Here is a 17,937-nt window from a genome sequence, read left to right as displayed (position 1 = left end):
TACATCTGGGTGTACCGAGCACTGTAACAATGCTACAGTGCTCGATACAGTACAGGACGGTCCGCATACCGTTGGTCTGTCGGACCGATACATACCGCCCGTACCGGATGGTACGATCCGATACGACAGACCTTGATATATATATATATATATATACACACGCTCATCACAAACACAAACACAAATTATATAATGCTCATCACATGCTCGGAAAATGCAAGCAGCAGCAACAAAAATGTGCGTATACCCTATTCGAACTGAAATATTGAATCCAACGAGAAGATCCATAGGGCTAGAACAGCAGCATTCAGAAAAACGAAAAAAAATATATATCTATCCTACTCTCTCTATCAGGACCTGTCAAAGTACCATGAAATGATGCCCTCCGAGCATTTATTTGTACCATGCAACAATCAGGATCTTAAAAATTGCAGCCATGGAAGATCTCAAGACTATAGTCCAAGGAACACAAATTCTTTCGATGGCTGGTACGTCGCCAATCTTGAGCGTTTCCTTGTCAGGTTTCTCATCCACACCAATGGCCATTATGGCCTGCTTCTTTGGTGCAGTTCTACACACACTCATAAAGTTGATATTCACATTCTCGTCTCCAAGTATTCTCCCCATATGTCCAGTCATGCCCGGCTGGTCGACCTGCCTGCAGAGTATCAAGTTTCCCTCTAGACTTACATCCACAGTGAAAGACCCCACAGGGGTGAGATGTGGAATATCATTCTTTACCTTTCCTTCCACTGGTATGTCACCAGCATCAGACAAGATACTAACAAATTTCGACTCCGCATCAGTCAGGTGGACCTGGATCGAGTCCAGAGGGATCTCAGGAGAGTTGTTATGAAAATTTCTCTCATCTGCTAATGCGGAGGCCTCTTTGGTTGGCAGTATAATCTGCATTAACAATATTGACAAACATGTTAGATATCAGTTCTATTATTCCTTCAGTGATCATGGCACGCAGAATCCTTGTATCCAAGTCATTAGGATCTCTAGCTGATTTGTATACAACCTTGAGCCCCTTGATTCCACTTCCACCAGCTACTAGTTGGACAGCCAGACTTCTAGTTTCTCAGCGAGGATGATGTAAGGGGCTAGCTGAGAAAGAACCTGACGGGAAAAGGGTACAGTCATGATATAACAAGTATTTTTGATAAACAAAAATGCTATTTTTGTTTACTAATTAAACAAAAATAGCATTTTTCTCAAATTTTAAACCTGAGCCAAAGATCAGGTAATATGATCAAATGGTAAGCAAGCAACAAAACAGTAGATGGTAATTGATACATATAAGTTCATACAATTGGCAGCTAAAACATATTTGAAGGTTAAAGTCAGAAGACTCCCTGAGCAACTGTAACATTATCAAGTGCTTTGACTAAAGCATCTTCATCAATAACTCCACCCCTGGCAACATTAATGATCCTAACTCCTCTCTTCACTTTTGCAAATGCTTCATCATTGAAGATCTTTGCAGTGCTTGGAGCAGAGTGGCAAGTGGAGGGAGATAAAATCTGCAGCAGAAATGGCTTCATCAAATGATACGAGTTCTACACCGATGGCACAGACTTTATCAGCTGGAGCATAAGGATCATGAGCTACAACACGCATCCCTAGTCCCCTTGCATGCCTAGCGACTTCGGAACCAACTTTTCCAAATTCCATCAAAGCCAGTGTCTTTCCTACTAGAGAGACAACAACATACTTGTTGCGTTGCCATTTCCCTGAGTATCACAATCACATAGCTTGCTGCTTGGTTAACAATCTAAATTTTGAAGTCATAAAGAAAGACAACAGATAACCTTAACCAACAAATGATACGACTGACATATCATTGAAAAAAGAAAAAGAACTACGTGTTTACACACAAAGAGTTTATTATTACAAAGAAAGGATAAATCTCATGAGCACTCAATATCCGCCTTATCATTTGTTAACCATACATAACAACACGTAGGATTTTTATTATCTTTTATTTTTCAAATTTAGAACATGAAAATTACTCAGAAATGAAACCATTTTGCACAAGATATGAACATGAATTCTCTTTTCTGCAATATTTCAGCAAATAAAATTGTTTAACATGTGTTATATCTTTGGCCTCCTAAGTCTGACAAAAAACTACTATGAGTTTTGTTGTCAATTTTGCAAAATAGAACAGTATACAGGTTTAAGTAAATCCTTTAATAAGTTTCAATATTTTACTTAATTAAATATTGCTATTGACTACATAGAGGTTGATTGAAAAAAAAAAAGTATAATGAAAATGTCAAAGATACGATTCTTCTCAATAATAATTTCCATAAGATCTCAAGAATTAACTCAAGATTTTAGAGTGCTCATGAATTATGATATAGATTACAATAAATCGAAAAGGAAGAAGTATACTTATAAAATTGTTACCTGAAAAAAAGTTATTCTGTAAGGTATGACATCCTTAAACAATAAAACAAATGAAAATCAGTATACAGTAATGTGCATTCACATTCTTCAGAAAAAAGGTTCCGAATCCCACATCTTGACTTTTACCAACTGTCAAGCACAGTAAAACTTTTGCTGCCAATACAAGATCTTAAGACATTCCAAACAGACAATAGACGGATATGATTAGGGTTCAATGACAGGTAACCAACAAAAAAAGTTTAAGGCGTGCCCCTTAAGATGCTTTCCATACCCATAAAAAACTTCATGTTGTCAACCAGAATGAAATGCACTTTATGCAAATGAAGCACATTAAGTACTTTACCATACCAAGTTATTGCTTAGGATAACTACATATGTTGAATATTTTAAATTAACATTCATAAGGGTCATCTTAACAATCAAACCAATTGTCCAAATTATTGCAGTATCAAATAATGATTTACCTCTGAAACAAGGTTCCAGTCAGGTAAAATTAACACAACTTGAATCCAAAAATTTAGACCAGAAAACCAGGGGATAAATCAGCACCACCAAATCAAAAGTCTCTTACTTTAGCCAATTAAGTTGGCAATCTAAGTTATATGAAATAACAGAAATGAAGGGGAATCTATCCTACTTTTTGCTCAAGAATTAGGGAAAAACAGGCAATGAATCACGAATATTAATGAAAAGAAATTCACAGATCATGAGAAAATCGAAATGTTGCAAGTTCAATAACACAATTAATTCATATAATAAGAAATCTCCGTTCGATACCAGAGAAAATATCCTTGGCTAGTCGACCTGTTCTTCTCATAAAGAGAAAGGAGATGAATCTTAGTCCAAACAATCATCAGCCATAATTTAGCAGGTTTCTCGACAATGTAATCAAGCGATCGCAATAGTACAAACAACTAAACGGCGGATCTATGTAGCTCTCATTGTCCACATCCTGGGATTAGATCCGCTCCATTTACTTCACTTGTTCATCAGAGCCAATCCTACAGCATCAATAGAAGAATAGAAGACAAAAAAAGAGGAAAGGAATAGAGAAAAAGGAGCTCACCGGCCTTCATAGACGCATCCGCCTGGGCGAGTAGCGCAATTCCGTGCTCCGCAGCCGTGACGGTGTTGGCGGTGGGCGCGTTGACGACAAGACATCCGTACTCGGTCGCGGCCACCAGAACCGTGGGCCGAACCGCCGCTTCGATCCGGAGGCCCCGTCCCTCTGTCCACTTGCGGAAACACGGTGTGTTGGGAGGCACGGCAAGGCGCAGGCCCAGGAAGGGGGATCGCGAGAGGGAGGAGGAGAAAGAAACCGAGGCAGAGGAGAGGGGGGAGTTGAGGTTGGCGGCAGGCAGAGGAGGTGGCTGTGAAGAGGTAGAGGGTTTTTGCGGCGGTTACTGAGGCCATGGACTCCACTTTTGGTGGAGCGTGGCGAGGGAGACTGTGAATGAGGACCTATTAGGCGTCGAACTATTGAGGGGCGAGGGGAGAAGGACGCGGTGCACCTGTCTCAACCGTGACAGGGCGCAGAGAGGCGGTGGCGCACCTAACATGTAGAAAATATTCCCGCTTCCGCTTTTTCATATCAACCGCCCGCCTATTTTCAAAGAAAAATGTTCTTAAAATACTATTAATATTGGACGGCTGGGATTAAACAAACAATATTGATATACCGTTCATCGCACCTTTTCTTTAATCTGAATCGTCCGTTTGATTTTATAAAAATTATTTTAACGTTTATTTTTATTAAAATGGTTGACGTTAAACTTTAACAAAGAGTAACAGACTTAAACGGTTTTGGATGGAACTTCACAGTGCATAGCTGCAGAAAATTTGCATTCATTGGGCTCTGGATCTCGGTCGAGCTTCCAAACACAGGAACACGCTATCCATTCGTTCCCAATAGGGTCCCACAGTATATTTGGATGCGGGGCCCACGTTTGTCAACCAGTAAGAGCTACATCTCACGAAGGTGGATCTTTTTGTCTGGGTGACTTTGGTGTTCGCTGTCTGGTAAGAGACAGGTGAGCTGCAACCTCGAGCAGAGAACCGTTTCGTTCCCGCAAGTAGCCAGCAAAACGGAAAATTACCTTTTCGACCTTTCCGCAACTTACCAGTTAGATGACTGGAAAATGATGTGGGGCCCGGAACACAGTCCATGAACATGTTACGAGTACAAGTATTCGGGAAGCTGTTTATTATTTCGGAAGAGAGTACATAAGTTGGGCAATTTATCAAAAAAAATTCATATTATTCATTTTTGAACGGATGATGTTTCTCTAATTCGTTTTAATATAGGATTATTTTTTTTTTTCGATGGAAATATTCTTATCTTTTATGTGAAGTGAAGTTAAATACTAAAAAAAATTATAATTTGATTTTTTTTCTCTTGAATCAGTTTAATCTGATTTAGGATATGATTTTTAAACCTCTAACTCAGTTTTCGTCTATCCTTTTCACCTCATCTCCTTTCTCTTTTAACTTTCTCCTACTTCATTTCATCTGTCACAGCTGATGCCACACATTATGTCAGAACTCGTACCCCAAAGACACTGTTCGACACGCCTGGTCTCAGTAATCCCGGGACGACAACACCCCGCACGCCAAGCTATTGATGTTGTGCTATGTCCACCACGCCAATCCACCCAACACAGCACGTCAAGTCAGAGCCCTGCGCCACACATCCCGTCCCGGGGGCTCGGGACCGTGCCGTCTAACGTACCATCAGCCTTCGCGCCACAGTATAAAACCCTTGACTGGCCTCTGGCCAAAGAAGAAAAAGAGCAATCCCTCTCGTTACTAACTTGCTCATCGGAGGGGCCACGGCCAGGTACCACCCAAAGGAGGCCATTTTCCAGGAGGGCTACCACTCATCGACGGTAAGGGACTCGGCACAGGAGCATGACTCGCCCGACACCAAGGAGTTGCCAATCAGCCCCGATCTCGACTAACGCCAACCAGCACCCCTTCTCGAGAGCTCGGGTACCTCATCATCTGAATCACCCCATAAAAAACTCCCGACATCGGCCCGTTGACCTAGCCATGTTACTCCCTAGCCACGACACATTTGTTCATCAATATCATCCCCTTCATCCTCAACCTCCTTTTGTCTTCTCCTTCTCCTTGTTCTCTACAGCCATCTTCTCCTTATCCTTTAGTCTTCTCCTTCTCCTCGTCCCCTTTCGTCTCCTCCTTCTCCTCATTGCCTCATCTCATTGCTCCTACTCCTTCACCTTCCTTTCCTCCTCATACTTTGCCTCTACCTGCGCCTTCTCTCCTCCGCTGTATTATCCTCCTCCCAACGTTTCACACCCTCTCCCTTATCTGTCTCATCTTATTCCTCCTTCTCCATATCTCTCGCCTTCACCTCCTCCTCTACCTTTCCCCCGTCTTCCCCTCTACCTCCTTATCCCCCTTCTCCTCTTCCATCTTTGCCTCCTCCTCTATCTCTCTCATCATTTCTATTTTGCAACTGCATTTTTGACATGCAAGGCTGCATCACTTATCGTTGTATGCACTAAACATTCATGGTAATCGCGCCTGTAGCATTATCGTTGAGTAGCCACTGTTTCATCGCTGAAGCTTTGGCGACGTCATTAATGATGGGGATATAAACAAGAATAACCTTTGTATAGGAACAAATACTAGAAGACCAAAATACGCAACGGAATAAAATGGAAACACAATCAAACAGAACACCAAGATATACGTGGAAAACCCCTTCAATGTGAAGGGTAAAAACCCCTTCAATCCATCCTAAGACGCAATGTATTTCCAAAAATTGCCATCGCTGACTACATGAATGTTTCAGTGGGACCAGTTGCTGTAATCCAAAAACTAGGATTACTCACCACCCATAACATACCGCTGTGAGAGTTCAGGGAAGGCACACACAGGATACATTGTGTAACATGATGACCATGCCAACAAGGATGCACTTAGAATGCAATATTTATATGGTGCATACTGCATGGTAAATCCATGACATTTATGCCTTATATCAGTATTTATGTTAGCATGGACACACCAACTAGCAAGGTCAGCATGGCAATCTATGCTAGGGAGACTTCAGTTGGAAGTTCAATTTAATCAAAATATACAAATGGTTGGGTGGCATAAGATGTCAGAAATCTAGAGTAAATCCAAGTTCAGTTAATCCATATTGGAGAATTCCTGAAGTGTATTCCACAAAAGCAACCTTCGTAGCAGATGCCATAAATTACATGTAGAAAGCCTTCAGTCTTCTTCAATAACCATTCATAAGTTACCCACCCAGATGAAAGGACATTCTCAAAAACTGATTCACCACAAACTTTTATGTTGAAAAAACTGCTAAAATTTCTTTGCTCATTTTTTTATCTTCTCAATTCACAAGTACATGTAAGCCAAGTAGCCTCATAATCATCATGAATCATACCAAGGTCTAGTACATTTCTGCTATTGAAATTTCCTAAACCCAAGTGTTTAACACCATTAAATAAGCCTCATATTGGAGGCTTCATGGGCTTTAATTGAGCAACAACTACCAAAATGGAGATTTGTTACAGAAACATGCATAGAAGAAAAACAGCTTTAGACTTCATATTAACTCTTAAAATATGTTATAACATGCAGGATTGAATTGTTATTTAACAGCTTAAACTCATCAGCCTAAATATTTACACAACAAGATAAACTTGTTAGTTTAAACTTTTTCCTGTTCACATGTTTATATATTAAATATTTGGGAATAAGTAATGAAGGAAGACATCCAAGTTTGTGAATTACCAACACGGCTGCATCATTCCATAATGAAACAAAAAGATTAAAACATTAGTTCCATTTATTGAACAGGTCTAGTGCTTAAAGAACATTTTCAGTTGTCCCAACCAAAGTGCCTCAGGTAAGAAATCTACAATATAATCTCAAAGTTACGATCCCATGGGCAAGCTAAGCCTTCCGAAATATGAAGATGAACATCTAGCAATAAACTCATTCGCTTCTTGTACATATGATAAAATGAAAAAAGAGATCCAAGACATAATGGAATAATAGATTGAGAAATAGAGAAGTACCTAATGCTTGTCTGCCCACCTGTTATAGCAAACATAGAGTTTGTATCAGAGAAGAACACTTGAAGAGAATATCAAGCCAAGTAATATAGACAGATTTATTAGAAACGACGAAAAGAAAGCTTGTAACAGATTAAGTTCATTGGACTAATTCTGATTTTGAGCTAATCATGCAAACTAAACAGCATTAATGATATACAAGTCCATAATTTTCAAAGCTGCTCAAACATGCTTGAATAATGATATCCATCATATGTCATCATCTTAGATACAGTTAATTGTAAGTAGTACAGGGGTTACATCTCCATAGAAATATTTTGATATTAATAAAACATTTTTTTTCCACATAACACCAAGAAGCTTTCGTGAAAGAGTGATATCCTGTCTAGACATAGTGCCATATTAGTTTCATAGCCTATCCAAAGGAAAGAAAAAAGCTGCCTGCAATAAGTAGGATCAGGTAGATGACAAGCAAAAGGTTCTCATAAAAAATATTTGGATCTTTACCAGGCACTAATTGGGGTTTACATCATTGCTTGAAAGAGGTGTGCAATTACTACTACAATCACTTCAAAAAAAGAAAGATAGGATGCTTTCAAAAGCAATTCAAGATAGACCCTAAACAACATGGTAGACAAACAAATCATCGTAATAAATTCCAATAGATGAAGAGAGAAAGAGAAAAGACCTTAGAACTGAAAACCTAAGCCTTAACATCAAAATGCATTTACATGTATAATGCAGCTCATAGGCCATGGAAGAAATGGATTTGGTTGGTAAAAAATGCTTTCAGCACCAAAAATATGTCTCCTCGAGAACAATGTTAGTTTCTACATTGATGTGTTACAACTCATTGGTAGTGACGTAAGGATGTGTTACAACTCGACCAAGTCTTGTACAAGTCCACTTGTTAAATAGGTTCACACAAATTCCTGCTGCCTACCATCCAATTCAACATCACTGCTTTTTCCCAAATTCATAGGAAATAAAAATTTAGGATTAATGATGTTGATCATTCCATTGAAGATCGCTTATATGTGGAAGAATCAAACAGCAAAATCAACAATATTAATAAAATAGAAGGCCACATATATTACATCAAAAAGCAACACATAGGCCAACCTTTTTATACGTGACATTCTTAATGAAATATGAAAAGACTATTATACTTGGCAATTGCAACGACTTAAACAATTAAAGAGCTATTGAAGAAATTGCATAGGAAATATGAGCTACAATATTATAATCCAGATCCAATTATCAAACAATTTATACGAGGATTGTATGAATAAGCAATATAACGCAACAGTGGATCCGTAAAACCTTACAACAGAAGATTGAGTTTACTTTGCCGAATAGGTGTATCAACATACCAAGATCCCATACTTGAAACTTAACATTGTTGTACTGCACGGTTTCCACGTTGAACCCGATCGCTGAATCAGAACAAAAAAAACGAAAGAAATGTGTCGATATCAACCACCAAAATCCACATACCAATCATGGAAAACAAAAGCAAAAACTACGGATCAAAGAGAAGGAAGCACTAACTTGGGATGGTCGAGACCACCTCCCCCATCTGAAGCCGATCTGACAAAGAAAGAGAACCAGATCAGACCACCAAATCCGAACCCAAGGAAGAGGAATGGAGCTTAGAAGGGTATTACAGAGGATGGTGGTCTTCCCGGCATTGTCGAGGCCGAGTACGAGGATCCGAGCCTCCCGATTGCCGAAGAGGGACGAGAACAAGCGGGTGAAGAGGATGCCCATGGACGAGCAGCGGATCGATCAGATCGAGATGGTTGGGATCCTCCGTCGAGAATCCAGATCCGAGCGGCGTAACCCTACCCCTGCGGGGAAACGAGAAGGGTTAAAGGGATCGGAGGAGGGGGAACGGAGGATCCCAAAGTAGCAGATGAGATAGTGGTTGTCCTCCTTGAGGCAGACGTGCTTTAGAATTTAGAAATGGGGAATGAGAGGGGAAAGATTATTTGCTTTTTTAATTTTTATTTTTAACACACCACTATAAATTGAACTTTGAAATCAGAATTTTAGGATGACATGATAAACTCTTTCCTAACTAAACTATTTACTATTTTCAAAATTTATGAGATTTTGATTCTCGAAGTTTAAAACTGGATCTAAAATGAGAATGAGTCGAGTAGATGACTACCAAGTAATGTTTATTTTTAATTAGTATTTATGTTTTAATTACTTCTAGTGTTTATTTTTTAATTGAATCATATCCATTGGAGTACTTTTTTTTAATCGTAATATTTCTTTTAATCAGCATTTGAACAATATACATAATTATTTTATATATAGAATCTTCTTTTATATATATATATATATCAAGATCTGCTGTACCGTACCGTACCAACGTTTCGACCCGAGCTCGGTATCGATACGATACGGTATACCACTCGGTACATCTGGGTGTACCGAGCACTGTAGCAGTGCTACAGTGCTCGGTACAGTACAGGACGGTCCGCATACCGCTGGTCTGTCGGACCGATACATACCGCCCGTACCGGATGGTACGATCCGATACGACAGACCTTGATATATATATATATATATATATATATATATATATATATACACACACACGCTCATCACAAACACAAACACAAATTATATAATGCTCATCACATGCTCGGAAAATGCAAGCAGCAGCAACAAAAATGTGCGTATACCCTATTCGAACTGAAATATTGAATCCAACGAGAAGATCCATAGGGCTAGAACAGCAGCATTCAGAAAAACGAAAAAAAAAATATATCTATCCTACTCTCTCTATCAGGACCTGTCAAAGTACCATGAAATGATGCCCTCCGAGCATTTATTTGTACCATGCAACAATCAGGATCTTAAAAATTGCAGCCATGGAAGATCTCAAGACTATAGTCCAAGGAACACAAATTCTTTCGATGGCTGGTACGTCGCCAATCTTGAGCGTTTCCTTGTCAGGTTTCTCATCCACACCAATGGCCATTATGGCCTGCTTCTTTGGTGCAGTTCTACACACACTCATAAAGTTGATATTCACATTCTCGTCTCCAAGTATTCTCCCCATATGTCCAGTCATGCCCGGCTGGTCGACCTGCCTGCAGAGTATCAAGTTTCCCTCTAGACTTACATCCACAGTTAAAGACCCCACAGGGGTGAGATGTGGAATATCATTCTTTACCTTTCCTTCCACTGGTATGTCACCAGCATCAGACAAGATACTAACAAATTTCGACTCCGCATCAGTCAGGTGGACCTGGATCGAGTCCAGAGGGATCTCAGGAGAGTTGTTATGAAAATTTCTCTCATCTGCTAATGCGGAGGCCTCTTTGGTTGGCAGTATAATCTGCATTAACAATATTGACAAACATGTTAGATATCAGTTCTATTATTCCTTCAGTGATCATGGCACGCAGAATCCTTGTATCCAAGTCATTAGGATCTCTAGCTGATTTGTATACAACCTTGAGCCCCTTGATTCCACTTCCACCAGCTACTAGTTGGACAGCCAGACTTCTAGTTTCTCAGCGAGGATGATGTAAGGGGCTAGCTGAGAAAGAACCTGACGGGAAAAGGGTACAGTCATGATATAACAAGTATTTTTTATAAACAAAAATGCTATTTTTGTTTACTAATTAAACAAAAATAGCATTTTTCCCAAATTTTAAACCTGAGCCAAAGATCAGGTAATATGATCAAATGGTAAGCAAGCAACAAAACAGTAGATGGTAATTGATACATATAAGTTCATACAATTGGCAGCTAAAACATATTTGAAGGTTAAAGTCAGAAGACTCCCTGAGCAACTGTAACATTATCAAGTGCTTTGACTAAAGCATCTTCATCAATAACTCCACCCCTGGCAACATTAATGATCCTAACTCCTCTCTTCACTTTTGCAAATGCTTCATCATTGAAGATCTTTGCAGTGCTTGGAGCAGAGTGGCAAGTGGAGGGAGATAAAATCTGCAGCAGAAATGGCTTCATCAAATGATACGAGTTCTACACCGATGGCACAGACTTTATCAGCTGGAACATAAGGATCATGAGCTACAACACGCATCCCTAGTCCCCTTGCATGCCTAGCGACTTCGGAACCAACTTTTCCAAATTCCATCAAAGCCAGTGTCTTTCCTACTAGAGAGACAACAACATACTTGTTGCGTTGCCATTTCCCTGAGTATCACAATCACATAGCTTGCTGCTTGGTTAACAATCTAAATTTTTAAGTCATAAAGAAAGACAACAGATAACCTTAACCAACAAATGATACGACTGACATATCATTGAAAAAAGAAAAAGAACTACGTGTTTACACACAAAGAGTTTATTATTACAAAGAAAGGATAAATCTCATGAGCACTCAATATCCGCCTTATCATTTGTTAACCATACATAACAACACGTAGGATTTTTATTATCTTTTATTTTTCAAATTTAGAACATGAAAATTACTCAGAAATGAAACCATTTTGCACAAGATATGAACATGAATTCTCTTTTCTGCAATATTTCAGCAAATAAAATTGTTTAACATGTGTTATATCTTTGGCCTCCTAAGTCTGACAAAAAAACTACTATGAGTTTTGTTGTCAATTTTGCAAAATAGAACAGTATACAGGTTTAAGTAAATCCTTTAATAAGTTTCAATATTTTACTTAATTAAATATTGCTATTGACTACATAGAGGTTGATTGAAAAAAAAAAAGTATAATGAAAATGTCAAAGATACGATTCTTCTCAATAATAATTTCCATAAGATCTCAAGAATTAACTCAAGATTTTAGAGTGCTCATGAATTATGATATAGATTACAATAAATCGAAAAGGAAGAAGTATACTTATAAAATTGTTACCTGAAAAAAAGTTATTCTGTAAGGTATGACATCCTTAAACAATAAAACAAATGAAAATCAGTATACAGTAATGTGCATTCACATTCTTCAGAAAAAAGGTTCCGAATCCCACATCTTGACTTTTACCAACTGTCAAGTACAGTAAAACTTTTGCTGCCAATACAAGATCTTAAGACATTCCAAACAGACAATAGACAGATATGATTAGGGTTCAATGACAGGTAACCAACAAAAAAAGTTAAAGGCGTGCCCCTTAAGATGCTTTCCATACCCATAAAAAACTTCATGTTGTCAACCAGAATGAAATGCACTTTATGCAAATGAAGCACATTAAGTACTTTACCATACCAAGTTATTGCTTAGGATAACTACATATGTTGAATATTTTAAATTAACATTCATAAGGGTCATCTTAACAATCAAACCAATTGTCCAAATTATTGCAGTATCAAATAATGATTTACCTCTGAAACAAGGTTCCAGTCAGGTAAAATTAACACAACTTGAATCCAAAAATTTAGACCAGAAAACCAGGGGATAAATCAGCACCACCAAATCAAAAGTCTCTTACTTTAGCCAATTAAGTTGGCAATCTAAGTTATATGAAATAACAGAAATGAAGGGGAATCTATCCTACTTTTTGCTCAAGAATTAGGGAAAAACAGGCAATGAATCACGAATATTAATGAAAAGAAATTCACAGATCATGAGAAAATCGAAATGTTGCAAGTTCAATAACACAATTAATTCATATAATAAGAAATCTCCGTTCGATACCAGAGAAAATATCCTGTGCTAGTCGACCTGTTCTTCTCATAAAGAGAAAGGAGATGAATCTTAGTCCAAACAATCATCAGCCATAATTTAGCAGGTTTCTCGACAATGTAATCAAGCGATCGCAATAGTACAAACAACTAAACGGCGGATCTATGTAGCTCTCATTGTCCACATCCTGGGATTAGATCCGCTCCATTTACTTCACTTGTTCATCAGAGCCAATCCTACAGCATCAATAGAAGAATAGAAGACAAAAAAAGAGGAAAGGAATAGAGAAAAAGGAGCTCACCGGCCTTCATAGACGCATCCGCCTGGGCGAGTAGCGCAATTCCGTGCTCCGCAGCCGTGACGGTGTTGGCGGTGGGCGCGTTGACGACAAGACATCCGTACTCGGTCGCGGCCACCAGAACCGTGGGCCGAACCGCCGCTTCGATCCGGAGGCCCCGTCCCTCTGTCCACTTGCGGAAACACGGTGTGTTGGGAGGCACGGCAAGGCGCAGGCCCAGGAAGGGGGATCGCGAGAGGGAGGAGGAGAAAGAAACCGAGGCAGAGGAGAGGGGGGAGTTGAGGTTGGCGGCAGGCAGAGGAGGTGGCTGTGAAGAGGTAGAGGGCTTTTGCGGCGGTTACTGAGGCCATGGACTCCACTTTTGGTGGAGCGTGGCGAGGGAGACTGTGAATGAGGACCTATTAGGCGTCGAACTATTGAGGGGCGAGGGGAGAAGGACGCGGTGCACCTGTCTCAACCGTGACAGGGCGCAGAGAGGCGGTGGCGCACCTAACATGTAGAAAATATTCCCGCTTCCGCTTTTTCATATCAACCGCCCGCCTATTTTCAAAGAAAAATGTTCTTAAAATACTATTAATATTGGACGGCTGGGATTAAACAAACAATATTGATATACCGTTCATCGCACCTTTTCTTTAATCTGAATCGTCCGTTTGATTTTATAAAAATTATTTTAACGTTTATTTTTATTAAAATGGTTGACGTTAAACTTTAACAAAGAGTAACAGACTTAAACGGTTTTGGATGGAACTTCACAGTGCATAGCTGCAGAAAATTTGCATTCATTGGGCTCTGGATCTCGGTCGAGCTTCCAAACACAGGAACACGCTATCCATTCGTTCCCAATAGGGTCCCACAGTATATTTGGATGCGGGGCCCACGTTTGTCAACCAGTAAGAGCTACATCTCACGAAGGTGGATCTTTTTGTCTGGGTGACTTTGGTGTTCGCTGTCTGGTAAGAGACAGGTGAGCTGCAACCTCGAGCAGAGAACCGTTTCGTTCCCGCAAGTAGCCAGCAAAACGGAAAATTACCTTTTCGACCTTTCCGCAACTTACCAGTTAGATGACTGGAAAATGATGTGGGGCCCGGAACACAGTCCATGAACATGTTACGAGTACAAGTATTCGGGAAGCTGTTTATTATTTCGGAAGAGAGTACATAAGTTGGGCAATTTATCAAAAAAAATTCATATTATTCATTTTTGAACGGATGATGTTTCTCTAATTCGTTTTAATATAGGATTATTTTTTTTTTTCGATGGAAATATTCTTATCTTTTATGTGAAGTGAAGTTAAATACTAAAAAAAATTATAATTTGATTTTTTTTCTCTTGAATCAGTTTAATCTGATTTAGGATATGATTTTTAAACCTCTAACTCAGTTTTCGACTATCCTTTTCACCTCATCTCCTTTCTCTTTAACTTTCTCCTACTTCATCTCATCTGTCACAGTTGATGCCACACATTATGTCAGAACTCGTACCCCAAAGACATTGTTCGACACGCCTGGCCTCAGTAATCCCGGGATGACAACACCCCGCACGCCAAGCTACTGATGTTGTGCTATGTCCACCACGCCAATCCACCCAACACAGCACGTCAAGTCAGAGCCCTGCGCCACACATCCCGTCCCGGGGGCTCGGGACCGTGCCGTCTAACGTACCATCAGCCTTCGCGCCACAGTATAAAACCCTTGACTGGCCTCTGGCCAAAGAAGAAAAAGAGCAATCCCTCTCGTTACTAACTTGCTCATCGGAGGGGCCACGGCCAGGTACCACCCAAAGGAGGCCATTTTCCAGGAGGGCTACCACTCATCGACGGTAAGGGACTCGGCACAGGAGCATGACTCGCCCGACACCAAGGAGTTGCCAATCAGCCCCGATCTCGACTAACGCCAACCAGCACCCCTTCTCGAGAGCTCGGGTACCTCATCATCTGAATCACCCCATAAAAAACTCCCGACATCGGCCCGTTGACCTAGCCATGTTACTCCCTAGCCACGACACATTTGTTCATCAATATCATCCCCTTCATCCTCAACCTCCTTTTGTCTTCTCCTTCTCCTTGTTCTCTACAGCCATCTTCTCCTTATCCTTTAGTCTTCTCCTTCTCCTCGTCCCCTTTCGTCTCCTCCTTCTCCTCATTGCCTCATCTCATTGCTCCTACTCCTTCACCTTCCTTTCCTCCTCATACTTTGCCTCTACCTGCGCCTTCTCTCCTCCGCTGTATTATCCTCCTCCCAACGTTTCACACCCTCTCCCTTATCTGTCTCATCTTATTCCTCCTCCATATCTCTCGCCTTCACCTCCTCCTCTACCTTTCCCCCGTCTTCCCCTCTACCTCCTTATCCCCCTTCTCCTCTTCCATTTTTGACATGCAAGGCTGCATCACTTATCGTTGTATGCACTAAACATTCATGGTAATCGCGCCTGTAGCATTATCGTTGAGTAGCCACTGTTTCATCGCTGAAGCTTTGGCGACGTCATTAATGATGGGGATATAAACAAGAATAACCTTTGTATAGGAACAAATACTAGAAGACCAAAATACGCAACGGAATAAAATGGAAACACAATCAAACAGAACACCAAGATATACGTGGAAAACCCCTTCAATGTGAAGGGTAAAAACCACGGGGCAAACTAGAGATAATCTACTATGAGAATAATGAATGTATAAATCTCAATCTCTTGCCCAAAACCCTAGCAACAACCACAAGATAATAACTGGGATATAAGGATCACGTCACTACCCACAATATCTAAAACCTCCCAAGTAATCACAGCAAGAGCCTACTGTAGATTTGATCTAACCTGAGATGAGAACACCGCTAGATGTTTGAGAACAGTCTCTCTGCGTTGTCCTTGTCTTCTTCCATTTCTTTCTCTTCCTTTTCTGCCTTATTCTCCTTCTTCTCTTTGGAATCTCGTGGCTCTAAAGATCTGCCTCATTGTTGCCTTTTTATAGCTTTAATCTGCCTCTAAAACGTAGCCACCACACCCCCCTAATCTTAATTAGGGTTATGTTAAGAGGGGGTGTGGGTTGTGGGCTGAATATGGGCCATCAGCCCAACAACCTCCCCCTTCAGCCCATAAGAGAGGCTGTCTCATGACTCCTCAATGTGAAGCCATGTCGACCAGCTGTTGGCATATCTCCTGTCTTTCTTTTGGTAAGGTCTTCGTCAATATGTTTGCTCCGTTGTCATCTGTATGAATTTTCTGAAGTTGCAACTGCTTCTCTTCAAATACATTTCGAATCCAGTGGTATCTGACATCTATATGCTTTGACTTGGAATGAAATATTGGGTTCTTACACAAATGGATGGCACTCTGGCTATCACAATGCACCACATAATTTTTCTGTTTCAGCCCCAATTCTTGTAAGAATTCTTTCATCCATAACATTTCTTTGCATACCTCTGTAACAGCAATATATTCTTCTTCTGTGGTGGAGAGAGCAATACACCTTTGTAACCTGGATTGCCATGACACAGCTCCCGCTGCAAAAGTAAGTACATAACCTGAAGTAGACTTCCTCGTATCTATATCTCTTGCCATATCTGCATCTGTGTAACCTGTTAACACAGGTGGTCCACCTCCAAAGCTTAAACAAACCTTAGAGCTCCCTTTGAGATATCTAAAAATTCACTTCACTGCTGCCTAGTGCTCTTTGCCTGGATTTGCAAGAAATCTGCTAGTAACACCCACTGCATATGCGATGTCCGACCTCGTACATACCATTGCATACATTAAACTTCCAACTGCTAAAGCATAAGGAACCTTTTGCATTTTCTCCTTCTCCTCATCACTTGACGGACTCTATTCTGAGCACAACTTGAAGTGACTTGCAAGAGGAGAACCAACTGGCTTAGCATTTCTCATACTGAATCTTTCCAATACCTTCTCGATGTATTTCTCCTGTGACAACCAAATCTTCTTGTTTTTCCTGTCACGAGAAATCTGCATGCCTAGTATTTGCTTTGCTGGCCTCATGTCCTTCATTGCAAAAGACTCACTCAGTTCCTTCTTCAACCTGTTAATTTTAGACATATCTTTCCCAAGAATAAGCATGTCATCAACATAAAGTAAGAGAATAATAAAATCCTCACCAAACCATTTGATGTACACACAATGATCTGAAGCCGTTCTTTTGTATCCATTTTCCGTCATAAATGAATCAAACTTTCTGTACCACTGTCTTGGAGCTTGCTTTAGCCCATACAAGCTCTTCTTCAACTTGCAGACAAAATTATCTTTACCTTTGACTTTGAAGCCTTCTGGTTGCTCCATATAAATTTCCTCCTCCAAATCACCATGAAGGAAAGCTGTCTTCACATCTAACTACTCAACCTCCAAGTCCTGGCTAGCAGCAATACCAAGAGCAACACGAATAGAAGACATTTTAACAACAGGAGAAAATATCTCTTCAAAGTCAATACCTTTCTTTTGACCAAAGTCTTTCACAACCAATCTAGCTTTGTACTTTGGTTGAGAACAATATTCTTGAGTCTTCAACCTAAAAACCCACTTGTTCTTC

The 17,937-nt window shown here is 40.2% G+C and overlaps 1 protein-coding gene and 2 pseudogenes across 3 annotated transcripts; all 3 read right to left on the bottom strand.

The window, feature by feature from the left end:
* Positions 1–393: 393 nt before the first annotated feature.
* On the bottom strand, positions 394–3,806 carry LOC108951686 (D-3-phosphoglycerate dehydrogenase 1, chloroplastic-like; annotated as a pseudogene).
* Positions 3,727–9,445, bottom strand: LOC135627012 (ADP-ribosylation factor 1-like). 3 transcript variants are annotated; one of them, XM_065132917.1, is made up of 5 exons: positions 9,140–9,445; positions 9,024–9,062; positions 8,846–8,908; positions 7,476–7,494; positions 3,727–4,018 (listed from the first exon to the last, which is right to left on the bottom strand). In XM_065132917.1, exons 1-5 carry the CDS (start codon positions 9,240–9,242, stop codon positions 3,892–3,894), a joined length of 351 nt encoding a protein of 116 aa, XP_064988989.1. In that variant the 5' UTR covers positions 9,243–9,445; the 3' UTR covers positions 3,727–3,891. The 3 variants fall into 3 exon arrangements, with proteins under 3 accessions (XP_064988989.1, XP_064988990.1, XP_064988988.1); XM_065132918.1 differs by lacking the exon at positions 3,727–4,018 and adding an exon at positions 7,213–7,312 and having other exon boundaries at positions 9,140–9,441; XM_065132916.1 differs by lacking the exon at positions 3,727–4,018 and having other exon boundaries at positions 7,213–7,494; positions 9,140–9,444.
* A 777-nt stretch (positions 9,446–10,222) lies between these two features.
* On the bottom strand, positions 10,223–13,737 carry LOC135626372 (D-3-phosphoglycerate dehydrogenase 1, chloroplastic-like; annotated as a pseudogene).
* Positions 13,738–17,937: the final 4,200 nt, after the last annotated feature.

This window comes from Musa acuminata, chromosome BXJ2-11 (assembly GCF_036884655.1).
Source record: "Musa acuminata AAA Group cultivar baxijiao chromosome BXJ2-11, Cavendish_Baxijiao_AAA, whole genome shotgun sequence".
Taxonomy (NCBI): Eukaryota; Viridiplantae; Streptophyta; class Magnoliopsida; order Zingiberales; family Musaceae; genus Musa; species Musa acuminata.
Note: the sequence above shows the minus strand (reverse complement) of the source record. Positions and strands in the feature narration are given on the sequence as shown.

Bases quoted from the DNA above. Each gene is read 5' to 3' on its own strand.
- LOC135627012 (XM_065132916.1), bottom strand. From the start codon at position 9,242: ATGGGCATCCTCTTCACCCGCTTGTTCTCGTCCCTCTTCGGCAATCGG. The intron at 9,063-9,139 runs GTAATACCCTTC...TTTCTTTGTCAG, and splicing joins CGGGAAGACCACCATCCTCT to ATCGGCTTCAGATGGGGGAG. The intron at 8,909-9,023 runs GTTAGTGCTTCC...GTTCTGATTCAG, and splicing joins GGTGGTCTCGACCATCCCAA to CGATCGGGTTCAACGTGGAA.